Here is an 18,146-nt window from a genome sequence, read left to right on the forward strand (position 1 = left end):
CACAAGAAGTCCTGCCACTCACTTCTACGTCACTACGTCACACTACTCACTACCAGGGACCTTACGACGATGCACAGCAACCGAATTCTTGTCGAGACATTGTCAACTATGCAGGGAAAATGTAGCGTGATTTGAACAGTAGTGATATAAAGAATACAATAATATTTCAAGAGATGACAACAAAATAACACCTCAGTAAACATCATTCCAGATATATGAGTTTTAAAAAACGTGTCTCCAGTGAAACAACGTCAGGGTCTCCAACGCCGGAAAAGATCAAATGCTGATCAGCATTATGCGGTGATTATATCAAATCAAACTATCTAGCTTTGACAGCAACGAGCAGCAGTTCCAAGATGCCTTGGAAAATGGAAAGTCCTGAGAGCTATTTGACATAAATATAAAAAATCACTGTTTTATTTCCAGACTAAGCTTTATTAAATTCTATTCAAATTATAAATTTTCTATATATTTCATGGAAATCAGTCTAGCTGTTTTGGAGAATACATATATTTCACACATATCGATTTTTAAATTTCTAGATTCTGGTGTCACATATTTGACGCCTTATGACCAAATTGTGGCCATGAGATTTTACAGAGAAGGGGCCAAATTGAAAAAAAAATTCTTCGATCGCTACCCCGCATACCAAGAGTGGCAATTATGATAAACCCTTCCCCCAACCCTACTAATACAAATGCTTATGATACTTAGTTAGTAATTTGTAGTAAGTACACATTACACAGCTCTCTCTCTAATGATTACGAACAACGAATGCCCCATCTCTCCACTCTTATTTGACTCACAATTTTAGTACTGACCGGATTATTTCAGTTAAATAGAGATTTTAATGTAAAAAACATTTTTTATTTTTACTTAATATTCAATACAGTTGAAATAAGGCTTGAACATACCTAAAACATTCTCCCCACCTTGGATCATTGGATGAGTGGGCGGCTTACTACCGCTACTATATGGCCTGGTATGGTATTAAAAGTAAAAATCATATACAAAAACTAGGTATGTGGTTTAAATGTCACAATAGCCAGCCAATAATAATAATCATTATAACTACGAGGCTCACATTCATTACAGTTCTAAAATGACATATGAACCCAAATTTTTTTAACCCAAATTGCATTCAATGATTAAATGTCTCAGTCGCAAATGTTAACTGAGTGGTTGTAGACGTGCTTTTAGAATGTTGTGTTTATTATTAATCCAGTTATTAATACTGCCAGCTTATGATGCTAAACGTAACTTTACATATGAGCATGGTTGGAAACTGTTTAGTTACGATATTGATGGAGTAAAATGTAAGTTAAAATTCTATATATTGGCCAATGTATTTTTTTCTATTTGCAAATTTTTTGCAGCTTAAATTATTACTGGTTTTAAAGCATTTGATGTTTGGAGTTTCTAAATAGGACAATTCAAATTCGAATGCTCTGTTCTTAAAACCGGCATGCGTCATTGCTCAGCAGAAATAGGTAGTTTGGGTACGAATCGTTGGTAGACTAAGTAAGTTGATAATACCCTATTGGGAAACAGTTAACTATTAGCACTTTTGCGTACACTTAAAATTACTTAGATTATTTACACATGCACATATATTTTTCATTAATTTGGGGTAGTCACTAATCTCCGAGCTCTGGTTTTTTATTTTATTTTTTATTGCTTTGATGGGTGGACGAGCTCACAGCCCACCTGATGTTAAGTGGTTACTGGAGCCCATAGACATCTACGACGTCAATGCGCCATCCACCTTGAGATATAAGTTCTAAGGTCTCAAGTATAGTTACAACGGCTGCCCCACCATTCAAACCGAAACGCATTACTACTTCACGGCAGAAATAGGCTGGGTGGTGGTACTTACCCACGCGGACTCACAAGAGGTCCTACCACCAGTAAAAACTTCAATATTAATAACGAACTACTGAACGCTGTGAATGTGGAAAAACCAATACACAGTTTTAATAAGGTAATCTTGAGTTTATTATTTGAAATGACGTGTTCGGTGTGTTTTTGTGGTTAAGCGCTTAGAGTTCTTGAATCAAGGTCTTATTTAAAACTACTTAGTCTGGCCATAAATAATGTTACAATAAAAAATAAACAAAATATTACATTTGAATTTGAAATCTGTCATTTTTATATGATTGCTCATTGAGTTTTCTCATTTTGGTGCCAATGCATTGTACAATATTTTGCGATATTAAAATGGAGTGGGGTAATAAAGAGAACCGAATCGCTGTGATTGCATTACACAAAGTAGGTATGGAGCGCAATACAATTTTTAAAACTCTCCATACGCTTGGTATTAGTAAAATGTTTGGGTACCGGGCTATTAATAGGTGCAATGAGACTTCCTCTGTTTGTGACAGAAAAAGATCTGGCCGTCCACGTAGTGTTCGTACAAAAAATGTGGTCAAAGCAGTAAGGGAAAGAATTCGAAGAAATCCTGTTCGAAAGCAAAAGATTTTATCTCGGGAGATGAAGATAGCACCTAGAACCATGTCGCGTATTTTAAAAGATGACTTAGGACTTGCAGCCTTTATGAGACGTACTGGTTATTTTCTTAACTGATAATTTAAAAGAGAATAGGGTGGTAAAATCGAAACAACTACTGAAGCGGTACGCAAAGGGAGGTCATAGAAAATTTTTGTTTACGGATGAGAATTTTTTTACAACTGAGCAACATTTTAACAAACAAAATGACCGTATTTATGCTCAAAGCTCTAAGGAAGCTTCCCAATTAGTCGACAGAGTGCAACGTGGGCACTATCCGACTTCAGTGATGGTTTGGTGGGGTATTAGCTATGAAGGAGTGACTGAGCCATACTTTTGTGAAAAAGGTATAAAAACATCGGCACAAGTATGTATGTATGTATCAAGATACCATTCTTGAGAAGGTAGTCAAGCCCTTTAACAACGCCATGTTCAATAATCAAGAATGGTCCTTCCAGCAAGACTCGGCGCTAGGTCATAAAGCTCGGTCTACGCAGTCTTGGTTGGAAACGAACGTTTCGGACTTAATCTGAGCTGAAGACTGGCCGTCGTCTAGTCCCGATCTTAATCCGCTGGATTATGATTTATGGTCAGTTTTAGAGAGTACGGCTTGCTCTAAACGCCATGATAATTTGGAGTCCCTAAAACAATCCGTACGATTGCCAGTGAAAAATTTTCCCATGGAAAGTGTGCGTGCTTCTATTGATAACTGGCCTCAACATTTAAAGGACTGTATTGCAGCCAATGAAGACCACTTTGAATAATTTTTTTATACTTTAAATTGTATTATATCTATGTATTAAACTAACACACTGTAAAAGTAATAAATGTTATTTGCAATAGAATGTTATTTTATTTTTAATTGTAACAGTATTTATGGCAAGACTAGGTATATACATATTATATATGACGGAGAGGCTGGTTCCATGGCGTATTTAAAACGATGATATCAGCGTTGCTGACGCCATTCTCTTCATCATTATCATTGCCTTTCACAGTGACAGTAATTAAGACTCAATTTAAGAAATAGATAACTTTAACTATTTTTAGCTAACTAAATAGTGACGTTGCGCCGACATCACATTGCCTTGTGTATATTATTATCTTTAATAATAATTAATCTAGCTTAATCTTTAATCTAGTTTTACTTATATATTATGTCTTTTTTTTATAAGCGTGTACATAATAATATAATTATTTTTTGTTACTTAGTGAAATTATTATATTATTCTATTCTATTCTTATTGTATTATTCTAATTTCTAAATTCTAATTGTATTTTCATTCTATTAATCTTGATTTTCTAATTTCAAGATGTTGTCAACTGTTACACTGTAGATTGCACCTATAAAATAATTGAGGTTACATCTCTCATGTACTTATCGTCAATTTGTCAATGATTTTATTGATAACCATTTTGTTGGTGCAACTAAATAAATAAATAAGTAATTGGGAAAAACGACTTTCTAACCTCTCGCGAACTGTGACTTAGGAGATCTGAAGAAAGAGACATAATTTGGGCCTAACGACGCTCCTATCCTTATTATAAAAATATTAATTTTAAGTTCTATTCGAGGTATAAAGAAAATATAACTGGAGGTTTCGTAACCTACGGTCATTCGGTAACGTGCGAACCTATTGTGGTACACTTCATTCACGGTTGTTTGCATAAGAGTTAGTGTATTGTGCAAACAAACGCTCTGAGATCGTGGTCAATGAATGATATGCCATTTTTTGTACGTTATTACAAAGTTAAGTCGTACGCTGTGTGCATTACTAATAAAAATCTTACGTTACGGACGTTTTTTTCCGGTTAGGGTACCCCTCCGCATGGTCCCATAAGGAACTTCATTCCAAAACTAATTGAAATTTAACTAATAACATAACTAATTTATAATTAAAGTATTCCATTTCTTTTCCAGACACGAATGACTCGGATTACGAAAACAACGAAGAGTCGTTGGGCTCTCAGGGCCTGGACTTAGAGGAACATGACAAGTTTCTAATAAGACAAAATTTGATACCCTATGATATTAAGGAAGATGTAGTGCGAACAACAATAAGTATCCCTAGAACTCGACCTGGTATGGAAAACAATTAGTTTAAGATATTTGCTGAGCAGTATTATATGTCCCAGCACAAATGAGACTTGCGGAGAGTACTCCACGGTAGAGAGCAGTTTAGCTGTGCCCCTGGCATTGCTGACGTCCATGAGGGACGTTAACCGCTATGCACTAGGTAGGCCTTGCGTTTCTGATAAGACAGGACCATGCACAACATTGAAGTTGTCGTGGCCTAAAGGATAAGACGTCCGGTGCGTTTTTTGTTGAGTGATGCACCGGTGTTCGATTCCCAGGCGGGTACCAATTTTTCTAATGAAATACGTACTCAACAAATGTTCACGATTAACTTAGACGGTGAAGGAATAACATCATGTAATAAAAATCGAAACCGCAAAATTAAAATTTGCGTAGTAATTGGTGGTAGGACCTCTTGTGAGTCCGCTCGAGTACCACCACCCTGCCTATTTTCTGCCGTGAAGCAGTAATGCGTTTCGGTTTGAAAGATGAGGCAGCCGTTGTAACTATACCCAGATTTTAGAACTTATATCTCAAAGTGGGTGACGCATTTACGTTGTAGATGCCTATGGGCTCCAGTAACCACTTAACACCAGGTGGCCTGAGGGATTGTCCATCCATCTAAGCAATAAAAAAAATATATATTGGAAAGCGTTCTTCATAGCTGTAGGGGTGACTGGGGACGGTGTCCACTTAGAGCAATACAAAGCACCAAGCGCCGCAGAGTTCTCGTTGATCCAAGCCGACGAAACGTAAGCACTGCAAAGCAGCTACATACTCGTGGCCAAAGATCTAAAGAGATCTGAAATGCATCCAACAAACTATTAGGTCAACGATGATTGTCGTTAATCAGCCAACGAACAGTTTAAAATTTTATATTTCAGGAATTCCATATACAGTAAACTTTATTAGTAATCTGGATGATAAGGAGCTAATGCTAAGACCATTTCCTAATTCAAAGGAAGGTAAAGAATTAGTATCGGTTTTTAACATGTTTCAAGACAGCTGTTCTAGACTTTGGTTTGTTGATACAGGATACCTCGATATCCCAGGTGAGTTTATATACTCGATTTGATTGCAATATAGAATTACTAGCGACCCGCCCTCGCTTCGCTTCGGAAACTGCAATTTATTATTGATTTCTCCACAATTTAATGGATGTTATTATACATATAAATCTTCCTCTTCAATCGCTCTATCTACTAAAAAAACCGCATGAAAATCCGATGCGTAGTTTTAAAGATTTAAGCATACGTAGAGACAGACAGATATAGGGACAGAGAAAGCGACTTTGTTTTATACTATGTAGTGATGATACAAAGGATTATTAACAAAACAGCCATTTTCATAAGTAAGGGGAAAGATGCAGCCAAGCGATTATCCACGACATTGCATGATATGGACATGTCGATTTTAATACATAATGTTTTGTTTATAGAAATTGTTGTATTGAAATGTTTATAGAAATATATTTTAGGTGCCGCGTCTTATAGTAGTGATTGTTTGACATCAATATAATTTTTTTATTAAAATTTATTCTTAGATGCCTTCTTACTAAAACATATTAGATGATTCAATAAATTAAACTTTTCAGGTGTACGAAAGCAAGTAAAACCAGCATCATTGTTACTTTACCTTAGTTTTTCAACAGCAGATCTGCAGTTTAGGAAAGATATTGACAGTGCTTTACTCCATAACGGTATCACTAGTGGCAAGTAACTTCAGTATATTTATAAATTCTAATAAATTAAAAAAATGTGAGCCGTCAAGGGACGCCTGGCAGATGTGAAACATCGACATTATTTTGTAAATGTAATAGGCAGAAAAGAACAGATTGTGATAGGAACTAAATATGTCATAACGATAAAATAAAATATCACGAAAAAATAATTTGTTTTCAAGTAAAACACAGTTGTGTACTGTAGTAAACAACTGTGTATACACTACGGAGTATACACTATAGGTATCCGAGCTCAGTGTAGCGAGAGAGATGGCTTAACGCCGGATCGAGTGGGAGAGAATCGCACAGTCGATTGCGCATGGCGACGCGTCGCCACATCGTACACACTACTGCATATAGACTATATGTACCATCATATAGCACGGCATGCGTCTCCACGCCAGAAATTTTACGTGCTGCTATAGATGTTTCACATCAATAATCAGTGATTAATCACACGCGATCACCTGAGCCCAAACTAGGATACCCTGTACCAAGGACTGATAAACATAATAACATAAGCTTAAATATTTACATATGATTGATAGATATTGACTACCCAGACAAGGAGAAAAACTATTTGTCCCTGACCCAAATATTTGTCCCATGTAGAAGTCAAACAAACTAACCTTGACCTAAAAGTCAAGAGTGCCAATAGCGTACATTTAATTATACATTTCATACAAGACGCTTACAATACGAAACAATAAGTAGAAATACAAAACAGGAATCCTACGTATACATGATATCTTATACCTTTAAACGAGCAATTCTTGTGTATTAATATATATCTATATAATCTGAATCTCGGAAAGATTTTCATAGAATTTAGTAAACAGGGGATTTCGGGGGCGATAAATCGATCTAGCTGCGATTTATTTTCAGAAAATGTTGTTTTATTCGTGTTCTCAATAATCAACTCTTCTCGACATCTATTGGCGAATAATAATACTATTTTTCTTAATTGAGGGCAACTAACCGCTTTAAAGACACAACAAGATGGCGTTATCAAAAAAAACTCATCGTCTAGTGCAGTGATTCTCAACCTTTTTTTGTTGCAGCACATATTTAACGATTTCAAAATTTGGCGGAACACAAAAAAAAAGAAAAATTATTTACTTACTACACCACATAAATAGTTTATCAAAAAATTTTAATAAACGAAATAAACTAAAATATACTATAATTTATTTTTTGTGGATTTAAATATATATTCATGTTTAAAATATTTTTCTTTTCAAATGATATAATTTAATAATATTAACATTATTATATATTCGCAAAATTTGGCGGCACACTTTTGAAATTTGGCGGCACACAAAAGTGCCGCGGAACAGTGGTTGAGAATCACTGGTCTAGTGTATTTAAACACGAAAGTTTGTAAGAATGTGTAAATGAATGTTTGTTACTCTTTCACGCAAAGACTACTGAATGGATTTTGATGACACTATATAATAATATAGCTTACACATCAAAATAGCACATAGACTATAATTTATATAGATATAGTGTTAATTAACCAATATATAACGATGAATGTTAAGTGAGTGGGAAAAAAATCTGCCATCTGCGAACTATCCTGGCATGCAAAAACTATTAAAGCTACACAATTTATATAATGTGTAGTGGAAATGTTTGTCTAAAATAGGCCTACAAAAAAGCAAGCGACAGCATATTTATATCTTTTAGGTATTTTTTTATTGCATAGATTGGTGGATGAGTTCGCAGCCCACCTGGTGTTAAGTGGTTAACAGGCCCATAGACATCTACAACGTACATGCCGCCACCTACCTTGAGATAGGAGTTCTAAGGTCTCAGTATAGTTACAACAGCTGCCCCACCCTTCAAACCGAAACGCATTACTGCTTCACGGCAGAAATGGGATGGGTGATGGTACCTACCCGTGCAGACTCACAAGAGGTACCACCAGAAATTACGCAAATTATGATTTTTCGGCCGCCTTGATTTTTATTACACGATGCTATTTCTTTACCTTGGAAGTCAATCGTGAACATTTGTCAAGTACGTATTTCATTAGAAAAATTAGTACTTGCCTGCGGGATTCGAACACGATACGAATGCACCGGACGACTTATCTTTTAGGCCACGACGACCACAATTATATCTTATTATACTATAACTTCAACTATATTGACTATAGTCATATCAGTTAGGGTGCATTATTTACTAAGTTAATATTTTACTCTCACAGGCATACAGAGTTCAAAAGGTTACATACCATTCGTTTACAAGACATCACTGAGGACATAATTATTATAATTTTTCAGGACTCCGATCTCTATCGGTTGATTTTATATTCCCGTGCGCCGAGTCATACGTATACATTACTGACGACACTACCCGCGACCTCATTGTCTTCTCGCTTCAGGACATGCGTTTTACGAAAATCAGCCGCGCAAGTAATACGGCTGATTCTTGGAAATTTATTGTGCCACGTATGTCTTTTTATATCATTTTGAATTCATCGTTTCTTAGAATAAGTTTCCAGAAAACCTATGTTTTTTTTTTTTTTATTGCTTAGATGGGTGGACGAGCTCACAGTCCACCTGGTGTTAAGTGGTTACTGGAGCCCATAGACATCTACAACGTAAATGCGCCACCCACCCTGAGATATAAGTTCTAAGGTCTCGGTATAGTTACAACGGCTGCCCCGCCCGTCCAACCGAAACGCATTACTGCTTCACGGCAGAAATAGACAGGGTGGTGGTACCTTTTTTTTTTTTTTTTTTTTTTTTTTTTTCGGGCCGCGGTCCGAACCTCCTACGAGGTCCCCGCGCATACTGGGCGCGCGGGGTATGTGAGACTCAACGATCTGCAGGTGTTGAGAGCAGAGGGTGGTGGTACCTACCCGTGCGGACTCACAAGAGGTCCTACCACCAGTAAATGTAATGTAAAAATGTAAATGTAATATGTAAGTTGTAATTGTGTATACCGATGCTTGATGGTACATATTTCATACATAAATACACGTCGATTGAGGCAAGCCTATTGGAACGAAGTTCCTTATCGCGCGTTGTGAAAGGGGGCTAGACGGAAAAAATTCTTACGAAAAGTTGTCACGACACTTTTTAGATCCGTCATTCTGACCAATCAACGTGTAGGCGCTTATCGCGTGACATTGCTCGTATCCGATTGGTCCGCGTAATGAGTACAGTTTCTCGAGATAGCGTTTCAACAATAGTAATTTAGTTCATAGTATTGTTTTTTTCTTCTTCATAATGCCGTAATTTATTATTATAACTTAAAAAAAAAATTACAATTCCTTCACTAATTAATCGAAAGGAACTTCGTTCCATCCGGGTGTCCCTTGACACCTCTGAAGTTTTTTTTATAGTTTAATTCTGTCAGTATTGTATTTTCCTCTTGTATGCGATGACTATTCTATACCGAACGCACATTGATGAGGATCATCCACTTTTAAGCTACGGGAAATTCTTGTCAATAATAATAACAATAAGGAACGAATATAACAAAGAAATGTAAAGAACTTACATTGTACATACTGCAAACTCCCATTCAGTTAGGTCATCGGAGAATTTAATGCTGAAGTTTCCGGCTCACGGGACGTCATTTTATGACCATTCCTTTACGGTTGAAGCAGTCCGTTTATGGAATGCACTACCCTTAAGCATCAAACAGTCGTCCTCGCCGGAAATTTTTAAGTTCAGATTAAAATCGCACTACCTTGCACAATAATATGGCTATCCTACGATATAACTGTACAAGTTGCTACTTATTTTGTATTTACTGGTACATATTTTTAGTATTTATTTGTATTTAATCGTATGTAAGTCTATCTTATATTGTATTTATTTTTCACATGTGTATATAAGTGTTTATTTTTATTTAAGCTTATTAAGATTTAGCATCGTCCAGTTTGCTTATTCCTCTCCCTGCAAAGTTGCCTGGAAGAGAACGCTTTCAGCGATAAGGCCGCCAATTTATGTCACAGTCTATTATTTGTTTTAAATGCTTACTCTGTACATGTGGTGTTAAATAAAGAGTTATATTATTATTATTGTAATTAGTTAAAGGTTGCCTCTGAGCACACATGCCCGTGGTAAATATTAGCATTAAAAAAGAAAAGTATCCGTTCTCTACGTGGCACTAAGTTGAAATATTGATTATTGTATTGCGATTGATTTTCTACCCAAGAACTGGGTTTCAAGAATATGCCGAGAAATGTCAGCAGCGCCGACTTACGCACATTGCATCAAGTTTCCCTATCTCCATAATAATATATTTCAGATCTTTTTTGCAAACTAATTCTTTCTATTTTTCTGGTTAGAGTTTGAAACACAATACAGGCTAGAAGTTGAAAAATATAGAAAAAGGCCGAATGAAACATACGAACACTATGTGGATTTTTTAAATTCTACAAATCAACTGTATGATCCAAGCAGTGATTCAAGACCTCGTGTAAGTTCTTAACTGTTAAGAGACAAGTTTTTTGAGATTAAGATGTAAAATATTGGTGATAGGACCTCTTGTGAGTCTGTACGGGTAGGTACCACCACCCTGCCTATTTCAGCCGTGAAGTAGTAATATGTTTCTGTTTGAAGGGTCCGATGTAACTATACTTGAGACCTTAGAACTTATATCTCGAGATGGGTGGCGCATTTACTTTGTAGATGTCGATGGGCTTCAGCAACCACTTAACACCAGGTGGGCTGTGAGCTCGTCCAACAATCCAGGCGATAACAAAAATTACCTCTTTATTATTTCGCAAGTTCTGGTTGGTTAAATTATCTAGACTCGATCGAATTTAATTTTAATTATTATTCTTAGTTCAAGTATACTGTGATAGTACAACGACTGTCCTACCCTTCAAACCGAATTTTATTTTTGCTTCACGGCGAAAATAGACAAGATGGTTGTACTTACCTATGCGTGCTCACAAGACCCCATACCAACACGAGGTCGTTTTAAAAATTGACTCAATGATAATATTTTATATGCTTATCTTAAGGATACATTTAACAACACCTACTATCCAAATTATGAAGGGATGATCTATACGAGAACTTATGAAGGTAATATTTTGTTATTCACGAATTGGAATCGTAACAAGCTTTACTGTTGGAATATGGATACTCCATATGAAGAAGAAAATGTTGATTTGCTCACGACAATCGATGAGACTAAATATAGATTTTCAGGTAAAGGTTTAAAGAAGTTAAAATACAATTCAATTCTCAGATTTCGATGTTGTTGCTCACTGACAATTTTTGCAGCTTTAGATGCGTCGGGTAGCGTTTTACACGGACTAATACAAAGAACTTTAAATAATACGTCGTCAAAGTTCAATGAAGACGAAAACAATTTTTGGCTTTTCTCGTGAGTATAAGTGCAGATTGTTTGATTTCTCATTCGCGAAGGTGAGACGAGCTTACAGTACTACTTAAGCTTAGCGGCTTTAGATGTTTTTATAGAGTCCAGAAGGTGAATACTGCTCTCGACGCTTGCAATAGATTGAAAACTCAACTGCTTTCTACTTAATAAATCAGATAGTTAGGTAGACAGGAAAATATAATGTGAAAATACCATTATTACCACTACTTTTTTGGGGGATATTAGAGAAGTAGTAGATATAGCTAAAAGTTGGGTATCTTCTGATTAGCGATACCAAGTCACCAATGCTAATTTATAAAGTTCCGTGTAGTTTTTTTTTTTTAATATCTCTCATCTATCTATCTCTATAGCCTAAAAGCCATGTCTCATAACCCTAACCGTGGAAAATCCTGCGCCGGGGGATCTTGTATAATGATAGTGTGTCTAGCTGTTAATTGGAAGTAGTTTATACACCTACGCCAATTACTTAGTAAGTGGACAGGGGTTTCTGCTTCAAATCAACGAATAGCAATTGAGAGTTCGACTAAAATGCTTTAGTTCTCATTACGATAAATATGGACTACGATTTTTTCACCCCGATGGAAGTTAAAGACTTGATCAAAGACCTACGTCCTCGCAAGGCTCCCGGTTCCGACAATATATCTAACCGCGTTATTAAGCTTCTACCCGTCCAACTCATCGTGATGTTGGCATCTATTTTCAATGCCGCTATGGCGAACTGTATCTTTCCCTCGGTGTGGAAAGAAGCGGACGTTATCGGCATACATAAACCCGGTAAACCAAAAAATCATCCGACGAGCTACCGCTCGATTAGCCTTCTCATGTCTCTGGGCAAACTGTATGAGCGTCTGCTCTACAAACGCCTCAGAGACTTCCTCTCAACCAAGGGGATTCTCATCGATGAACAATTCGGATTCCGTGCAAATCACTCATGCGTAAAACAGGTGCACCGCCTCACGGAGCACATTCTCGTAGGGCTTAACCGACCATAACCAATCTACACGGGAGCCCTCTTCTTCGACGTCGCAAAAGCGTTCGACAAAGTCTGGCACAACGGTTTGATTTTCAAACTTTTCAACATGGGCGTACCGGACAGTCTCGTGCTCATCATACGGGACTTCTTGTCTAACCGCTCTTTTCGATATCGAGTAGAGGGAACCCGCTCCTCCCCGCGACCACTCACGGCTGGAGTCCCGCAAGGCTCCGTTCTTTCTCCGCTCCTATTTAATTTATTTATCAATGATATTCCCCGGTCGCCGCCAACCCAGCTAGCCTTATTCGCTGACGACACAACCGTTTACTACTCAAGTAGAAACAAGTCCCTAATCGCGATTAAACTCCAGAGTGCAGCGTTAACCCTCGGACAGTGGTTCCGAAAATGGCGCATAGACATCAACCCAGCGAAAAGCACAGCAGTGTTATTTCAAAGGGGAAACTCACCGCATTAGGAGGAGAAATATCACACCCCCGATCACCCTCTTCGGCCAACCTATACCCTGGGCCAGGAAGGTCAAGTACCTGGGAGTCACCCTGGATGCATCCATGACATTCCGCCGTCATATGAAAACAGTCCGCGACCGTGCCGCATTTATTCTCGGCAGACTCTATCCCATGATCTGTAAGCGGAGTAAAATGTCCCTTCGGAACAAGGTGACACTTTACAAAACTTGCATAAGGCCCGTCATGACTGACGCGAGTGTGGTGTTCGCTCACGCGGCCCGCACACACATAGACAGCCTCCAATCCCTACAATCCCGCTTTTGCAGGTTAGCCGTCGGAGCTCCGTGGTTCGTCTTACACGATGACCTGGGCCTCGAATCGATCCGCAAACACATGAAGTCAGTGTCGGAACGTTACTTCGATAAGGCTATGCGTCATGATAATCGCCTTATCGTTGCCGCCTCTGACTACTCCCCGAATCCTGATCACGCAGGAGCAAGTCACCGTCGTCGCCCTAGACAGGTCCTTACGGATCCATCAGATCCAATAACTCTTGCATTAGATACCTTCAGCTCTAACACTAGGAGCCGGCTGAGGAACCCCGGTAACTGTACTCGTCGAACTCGACAAAGAGGTCGACGTGCAACCTAACCCATGCATCAGCCCGCTGAGTTTCTCGCCGGCTCTTCTCAGTGGGTCGCGATTCCGATCCGGAGTAGATTCATTCGCGAAGCAATTGCTCTTGAGTTGTTAGGTCTCCTTCGGAGGCGCTCGGGCAGTTGTTAGCAAATCCCGCCCCTCCTGGCTGAGCCTTTGCTCGCCCACCTGTCCTGGTGAAGCTGGAAAGGCCTCCGGGCCACCAGTAATCTTTCAATCATAAAAAAAAAATATATTTTTATTACACTTAAAAGCTTGTTCATCGCGGGTTTTAAACAATAGAGAATATATACATCTACATCTACATTTACATTATAATCTGCAGACTATATCCGTAGCCTTAAATTAACTTCCTCTGATATTGTTTCATTAGTTTTACTGTAATTTTTCTACATTTTTTTGTACAACTTAGAAAGATCATTAAGGAGCTGCTGGAGGGATCAAAATGCTCAGAGAGCAACCAGTGCACGGATTACCTGACGCGGAGAACGGAGAGTCAATCATTATTATTTATCAAAAAAATATCACCGAAATACGTAACCGATACCGTCGTTAGAAAGTTTGAAAAAATATGGAAGTAAGGATTGTTCGTTTTTTTATTTCAGCGAATATATTTAAAATAAATGATTGGCTTCAAAGGTAGGCTAAGCACAGGGCACATCTGATGGTAAGTGATCAACGTCGTTTATGGAAGTCAGCAATCACTGTCAAACTATTCATGGCCGCGGACTCCTCCCTTCCTGTCTCAATTGAAGAAAGAGATGCCGAACCACTTACAAAACACCATGACACAAAATACGTTTGGAAATTAAGTGCCAACGAAGTGCTGATGAAGTGATATCGTAATGCGATGAGAAAACTGTAATCGCGTGTTTATCACAAAGAATTCTTTACCATGACATGGGGTAAATTGGGATCCTGGGGTAAATTGGGACAAACCTGCGGAAGATTCTCAAAGTACCTGTAGCACGGAGTCTACCTAATTTTGTTTATGTTAATATTTATCAATGTATAGAAGAAAAACCAAGCTAACTATGGAAGTACTAAATATGAGTTAAGTTGGTCCCAAAAATTCGTCAAATTAAATTGAAAATAGTGGTTGAAAAGTGCGTTTTAAAACAGCTTACAGAACTTTTAAAAAAAGTAATATTATCGTTGTTTTTTTAATAAGATCACAGTTTAAATAAGTTTTTAATACACCTGGAAATACCACAACAAACGGTAAGTTGCAATATTCTTATTTTAAATACAATATTTCGACAAAATAAAAAATGTATATTTTTTCCTTTCTTTTTGGGGAAAATTGGGACGTATGTAGGGTAATTTGGAACGAGATTGGAAAAATTAGGGACGAGAAAACACAAAATTGGAACGCCAAAAGACAAAATAGGGATGGCTTGTTAGGGTTGTCACTGATATCTTATAATAAATTTTTTAGCATATACTATCACTTAATTGCGTGATGTAAAGAAGGTTAATGTGTTTATCAGTTAGTTTATGTAAGTATTATAGGTAAAAGAAAAGTATATATATAATTACTTTTTTTTCGCGACATTTACCTTGTAATATCTGCCCGGTCGTATGTTCTTTATAGCAATAAAAAAAATTAAAAGTTAAAAGAACTCAAACGAATCAAAACTTTTGTTATTTCAGAATCTATTCACGCGTCGAATCTTGATTTTGTTAACATTCACAACGAACACACAAATAAAAACAGGCCTCAGATTTTAAATGTAACATTAATTAAAAATCCGAGATATCCAATTATGAGTGAGTGAATTAATTGAGTTTAGTTATTTAGCTTAGAAAGAATTTCTTTTATTTTTGTTATTATTGGCAGTAATCAGATAAAGCTGTTTTTTTATCTTATTCACCTGATATCTTACTCTTGCTCAAAGATTATTTTGAAAATGTTGATTAATAAAATTGTATTATTGCATTTCCAGTCCTTTTGTTTTCTATTTTTTATTCTATTTTATGATTTTGTTTCAGAGTTGTGATTTTTAAGGAAATTAAATAATAATTTTCTAAAATATAACATGCACATACTTTTTCTGATCATTGTATTGTTGATTATCATTCACGTCACATCGCTTCGGAATAGAAACCAGCTTAATTTACACTATGTTGTGTATTGTGCTTAAATTGTGGATTGTATTCATCATTTCGGTCCATATAAATAATTATATGGCACCTACCTATATATCGCAGTACTGCGAGCTGACAACCCTTACAAATATCCCAATTTAACCCTTACCCGTGTCAATTTACCCCGGACGCTGGGTAAATTGGGACGGCCATTATTTTACCGATTATTTCTTTAAAATGAATAATTAAAATAATGTAACGGTTTTTATCACCTAGGAACGTTCAAGACTCAACTTATTTCTTTGGTTGAGCATTGACTATTTAATTGGAACTATGTTAAAATTCAATCTGAAGTTCGATTTTGTCCCTATTTACCCCATTTGACGGTACTATTCTGCAATTTGAACTAATAATAAAAAAAAAACAAATTTAATCGGTTTCTTAATCTTCTTCTTTCTTCATACCCGAAGAACTTTTCAGTTAGTTTGTTATTATAATGCAATTGTGATGGCGATCTTGACTCAAGTTAGGCTGATACTAATTACATTATTTATTCCATAAGCCCTGACAATTGTTTAGCATGTTGTGAATGCGCAAGGGTCTGTATCACAATTACACTCATTGCTGCCATGAAGCCATTGTGTGGTATATTGAAATGACAGAACAGCCTTTATCGAAGCGTATTTTTAAATTTTATCCAGAACTAAGTTTTTTTTTTTTTTATAGCTTAGATCGGTAGACGAGCTCACAGCCCACCTGCTATTAAGTGGTTACTGGAACCCATAGACATCTACAACATAAATGCGCCACCCATCTTCAAATATAAGTTCTAAGGTCTCAGTAAAGTCTAAAGGCTACCCCACCCTTCAAACTGAAACGCATTACTGCTTCACGGCAAAAATAGGCGGGGCGGTGGTACCTACCCGTGCGGACTCACAAGATGTCTTATCACCAGTAAGTTTTCTTTAAATGGACTTCGAAAAGTGGTCAGCACGAAGTCCAACGTGGGCTCTGTTTAATATTTTCGTCAATTAGAAACAATTCGCTAACGAATTTTTGGAATAAATTTTTTCAGTGATTGTCATATTTCTGTTCTAGTGTCACGGGCATCATGAATTAGGACACTCTACATAGAGACTCGAAACGAGACCTTCAAAAACACAACGGTGTTTTGGAATTTGTAGTAGTAATAAATAAACTAATAGAACAATACAAGACTTTTATTTTTGAGACATAAACTAAAATGTATAATAAATATTTATTACCACAAGTCGTCGTGGCCTCATATAAAGGATAATAAAGGCGTCCGGTGCATTCGTATCTAGCGACGCATCGGTGTCCGAATCCTGCTGGCAAGTATCAATTTTCTAATGTAACACGTACTTAACAAATGTTCGCGATTGACTTCCACGGTGAAGGAATAGTATCGTGTAGCAAAAAAAACCCAGCAAAATTATAATTAGCGTAATTACTGGTGGTAGATAGGACGTCGTGTGTAAAAACTGAGACCTAAGAACTCATAATCTCAAGGTAGGTGGCGGCATTTACGTTATAGACGTCTATGGGTTCTGATAACTTAACACCAAGTGGGCCGTGAGCTCGTTCACCCAATTAAGCAATAAAAATAACAAATAACAAAGCAATAATGTGTACTACTATACTTAGTATATAAATATACATACGTATGTATAAATGAGCGGAGGTTGATTGTATGGCACACATTCGCGCTCACGACTCGGTCGTGTGCGGACGTGCTTTCCGATCCGTCGTTCGCTTTGCGCTCTGCGTCTCGTAAAGTCAGTTTGCACGTGACAGTGTAGTGTTTGTGATACCGTATACCAACTGTCTTTTTCAAGACAAAAAAGATCGCTACGATCAGGCTTCCTGTGGCCCCGAGGGACCTGGGCGGGCCCCCCGGCGCGTACTCTGCGTGGCCGGGGGCTCCGTCTGTGGGGGAGTTTTGCTGGACTTCCACCGGGCGCGTCCGTAGGTGGCGGATAACGGGATCCTCTGGGAACAGTCCCACTCCCAGGGGTATCGTCCGGTCTTTTTCGTTGCAAGGATTTCTAGGTGTTAGGTAGGTAGGCTAGGTGTAGGAGTAGGGTAGCCTAGTTAGGCTTTGCAACGAAAGAGATCGGATGACGCGGACCAAAACCAGCAGGGGGAGTTGCGGGCTCTCCACGCCCTTCACTCGCTGAAGGGAGCTCCTCCTGGAGACGCTCGGGCTCCCTCTCTTTTCCCCTTTCTTCCCCCTTTTTCTTTTTTCTTCGGGTCACGTCCGACCCG

The 18,146-nt window shown here is 37.7% G+C and overlaps 1 protein-coding gene across 1 annotated transcript; it reads left to right on the forward strand.

The window, feature by feature from the left end:
• The first annotated feature begins 1,038 nt into the window (after window positions 1-1,038).
• On the forward strand, window positions 1,039-17,070 carry LOC101737492 (L-dopachrome tautomerase yellow-f). The gene is made up of 10 exons (XM_004927203.4): window positions 1,039-1,316; window positions 4,427-4,588; window positions 5,467-5,634; window positions 6,177-6,293; window positions 8,591-8,758; window positions 10,612-10,742; window positions 11,293-11,482; window positions 11,558-11,660; window positions 14,185-14,349; window positions 16,959-17,070. The coding sequence occupies exons 1-10, from the start codon at window positions 1,202-1,204 to the stop codon at window positions 16,978-16,980; spliced, it is 1,341 nt and encodes a 446-aa protein (XP_004927260.1). The 5' UTR covers window positions 1,039-1,201; the 3' UTR covers window positions 16,981-17,070.
• Window positions 17,071-18,146: the final 1,076 nt, after the last annotated feature.

Source organism: Bombyx mori, chromosome 17 (genome assembly GCF_030269925.1).
Source record: "Bombyx mori chromosome 17, ASM3026992v2".
NCBI lineage: Eukaryota > Metazoa > Arthropoda > Insecta > Lepidoptera > Bombycidae > Bombyx > Bombyx mori.

Excerpts from the sequence above, each read along its gene's own strand:
- LOC101737492 (XM_004927203.4), top strand. The coding sequence starts at position 1,202 with ATGTTGTGTTTATTATTAATCCAGTTATTAATACTGCCAGCTTATGAT. Across the intron at positions 5,635-6,176 it reads AGGATACCTCGATATCCCAG|GTGTACGAAAGCAAGTAAAA; the intron begins GTGAGTTTATAT and ends TAAACTTTTCAG. Across the intron at positions 6,294-8,590 it reads CCATAACGGTATCACTAGTG|GACTCCGATCTCTATCGGTT; the intron begins GCAAGTAACTTC and ends ATAATTTTTCAG.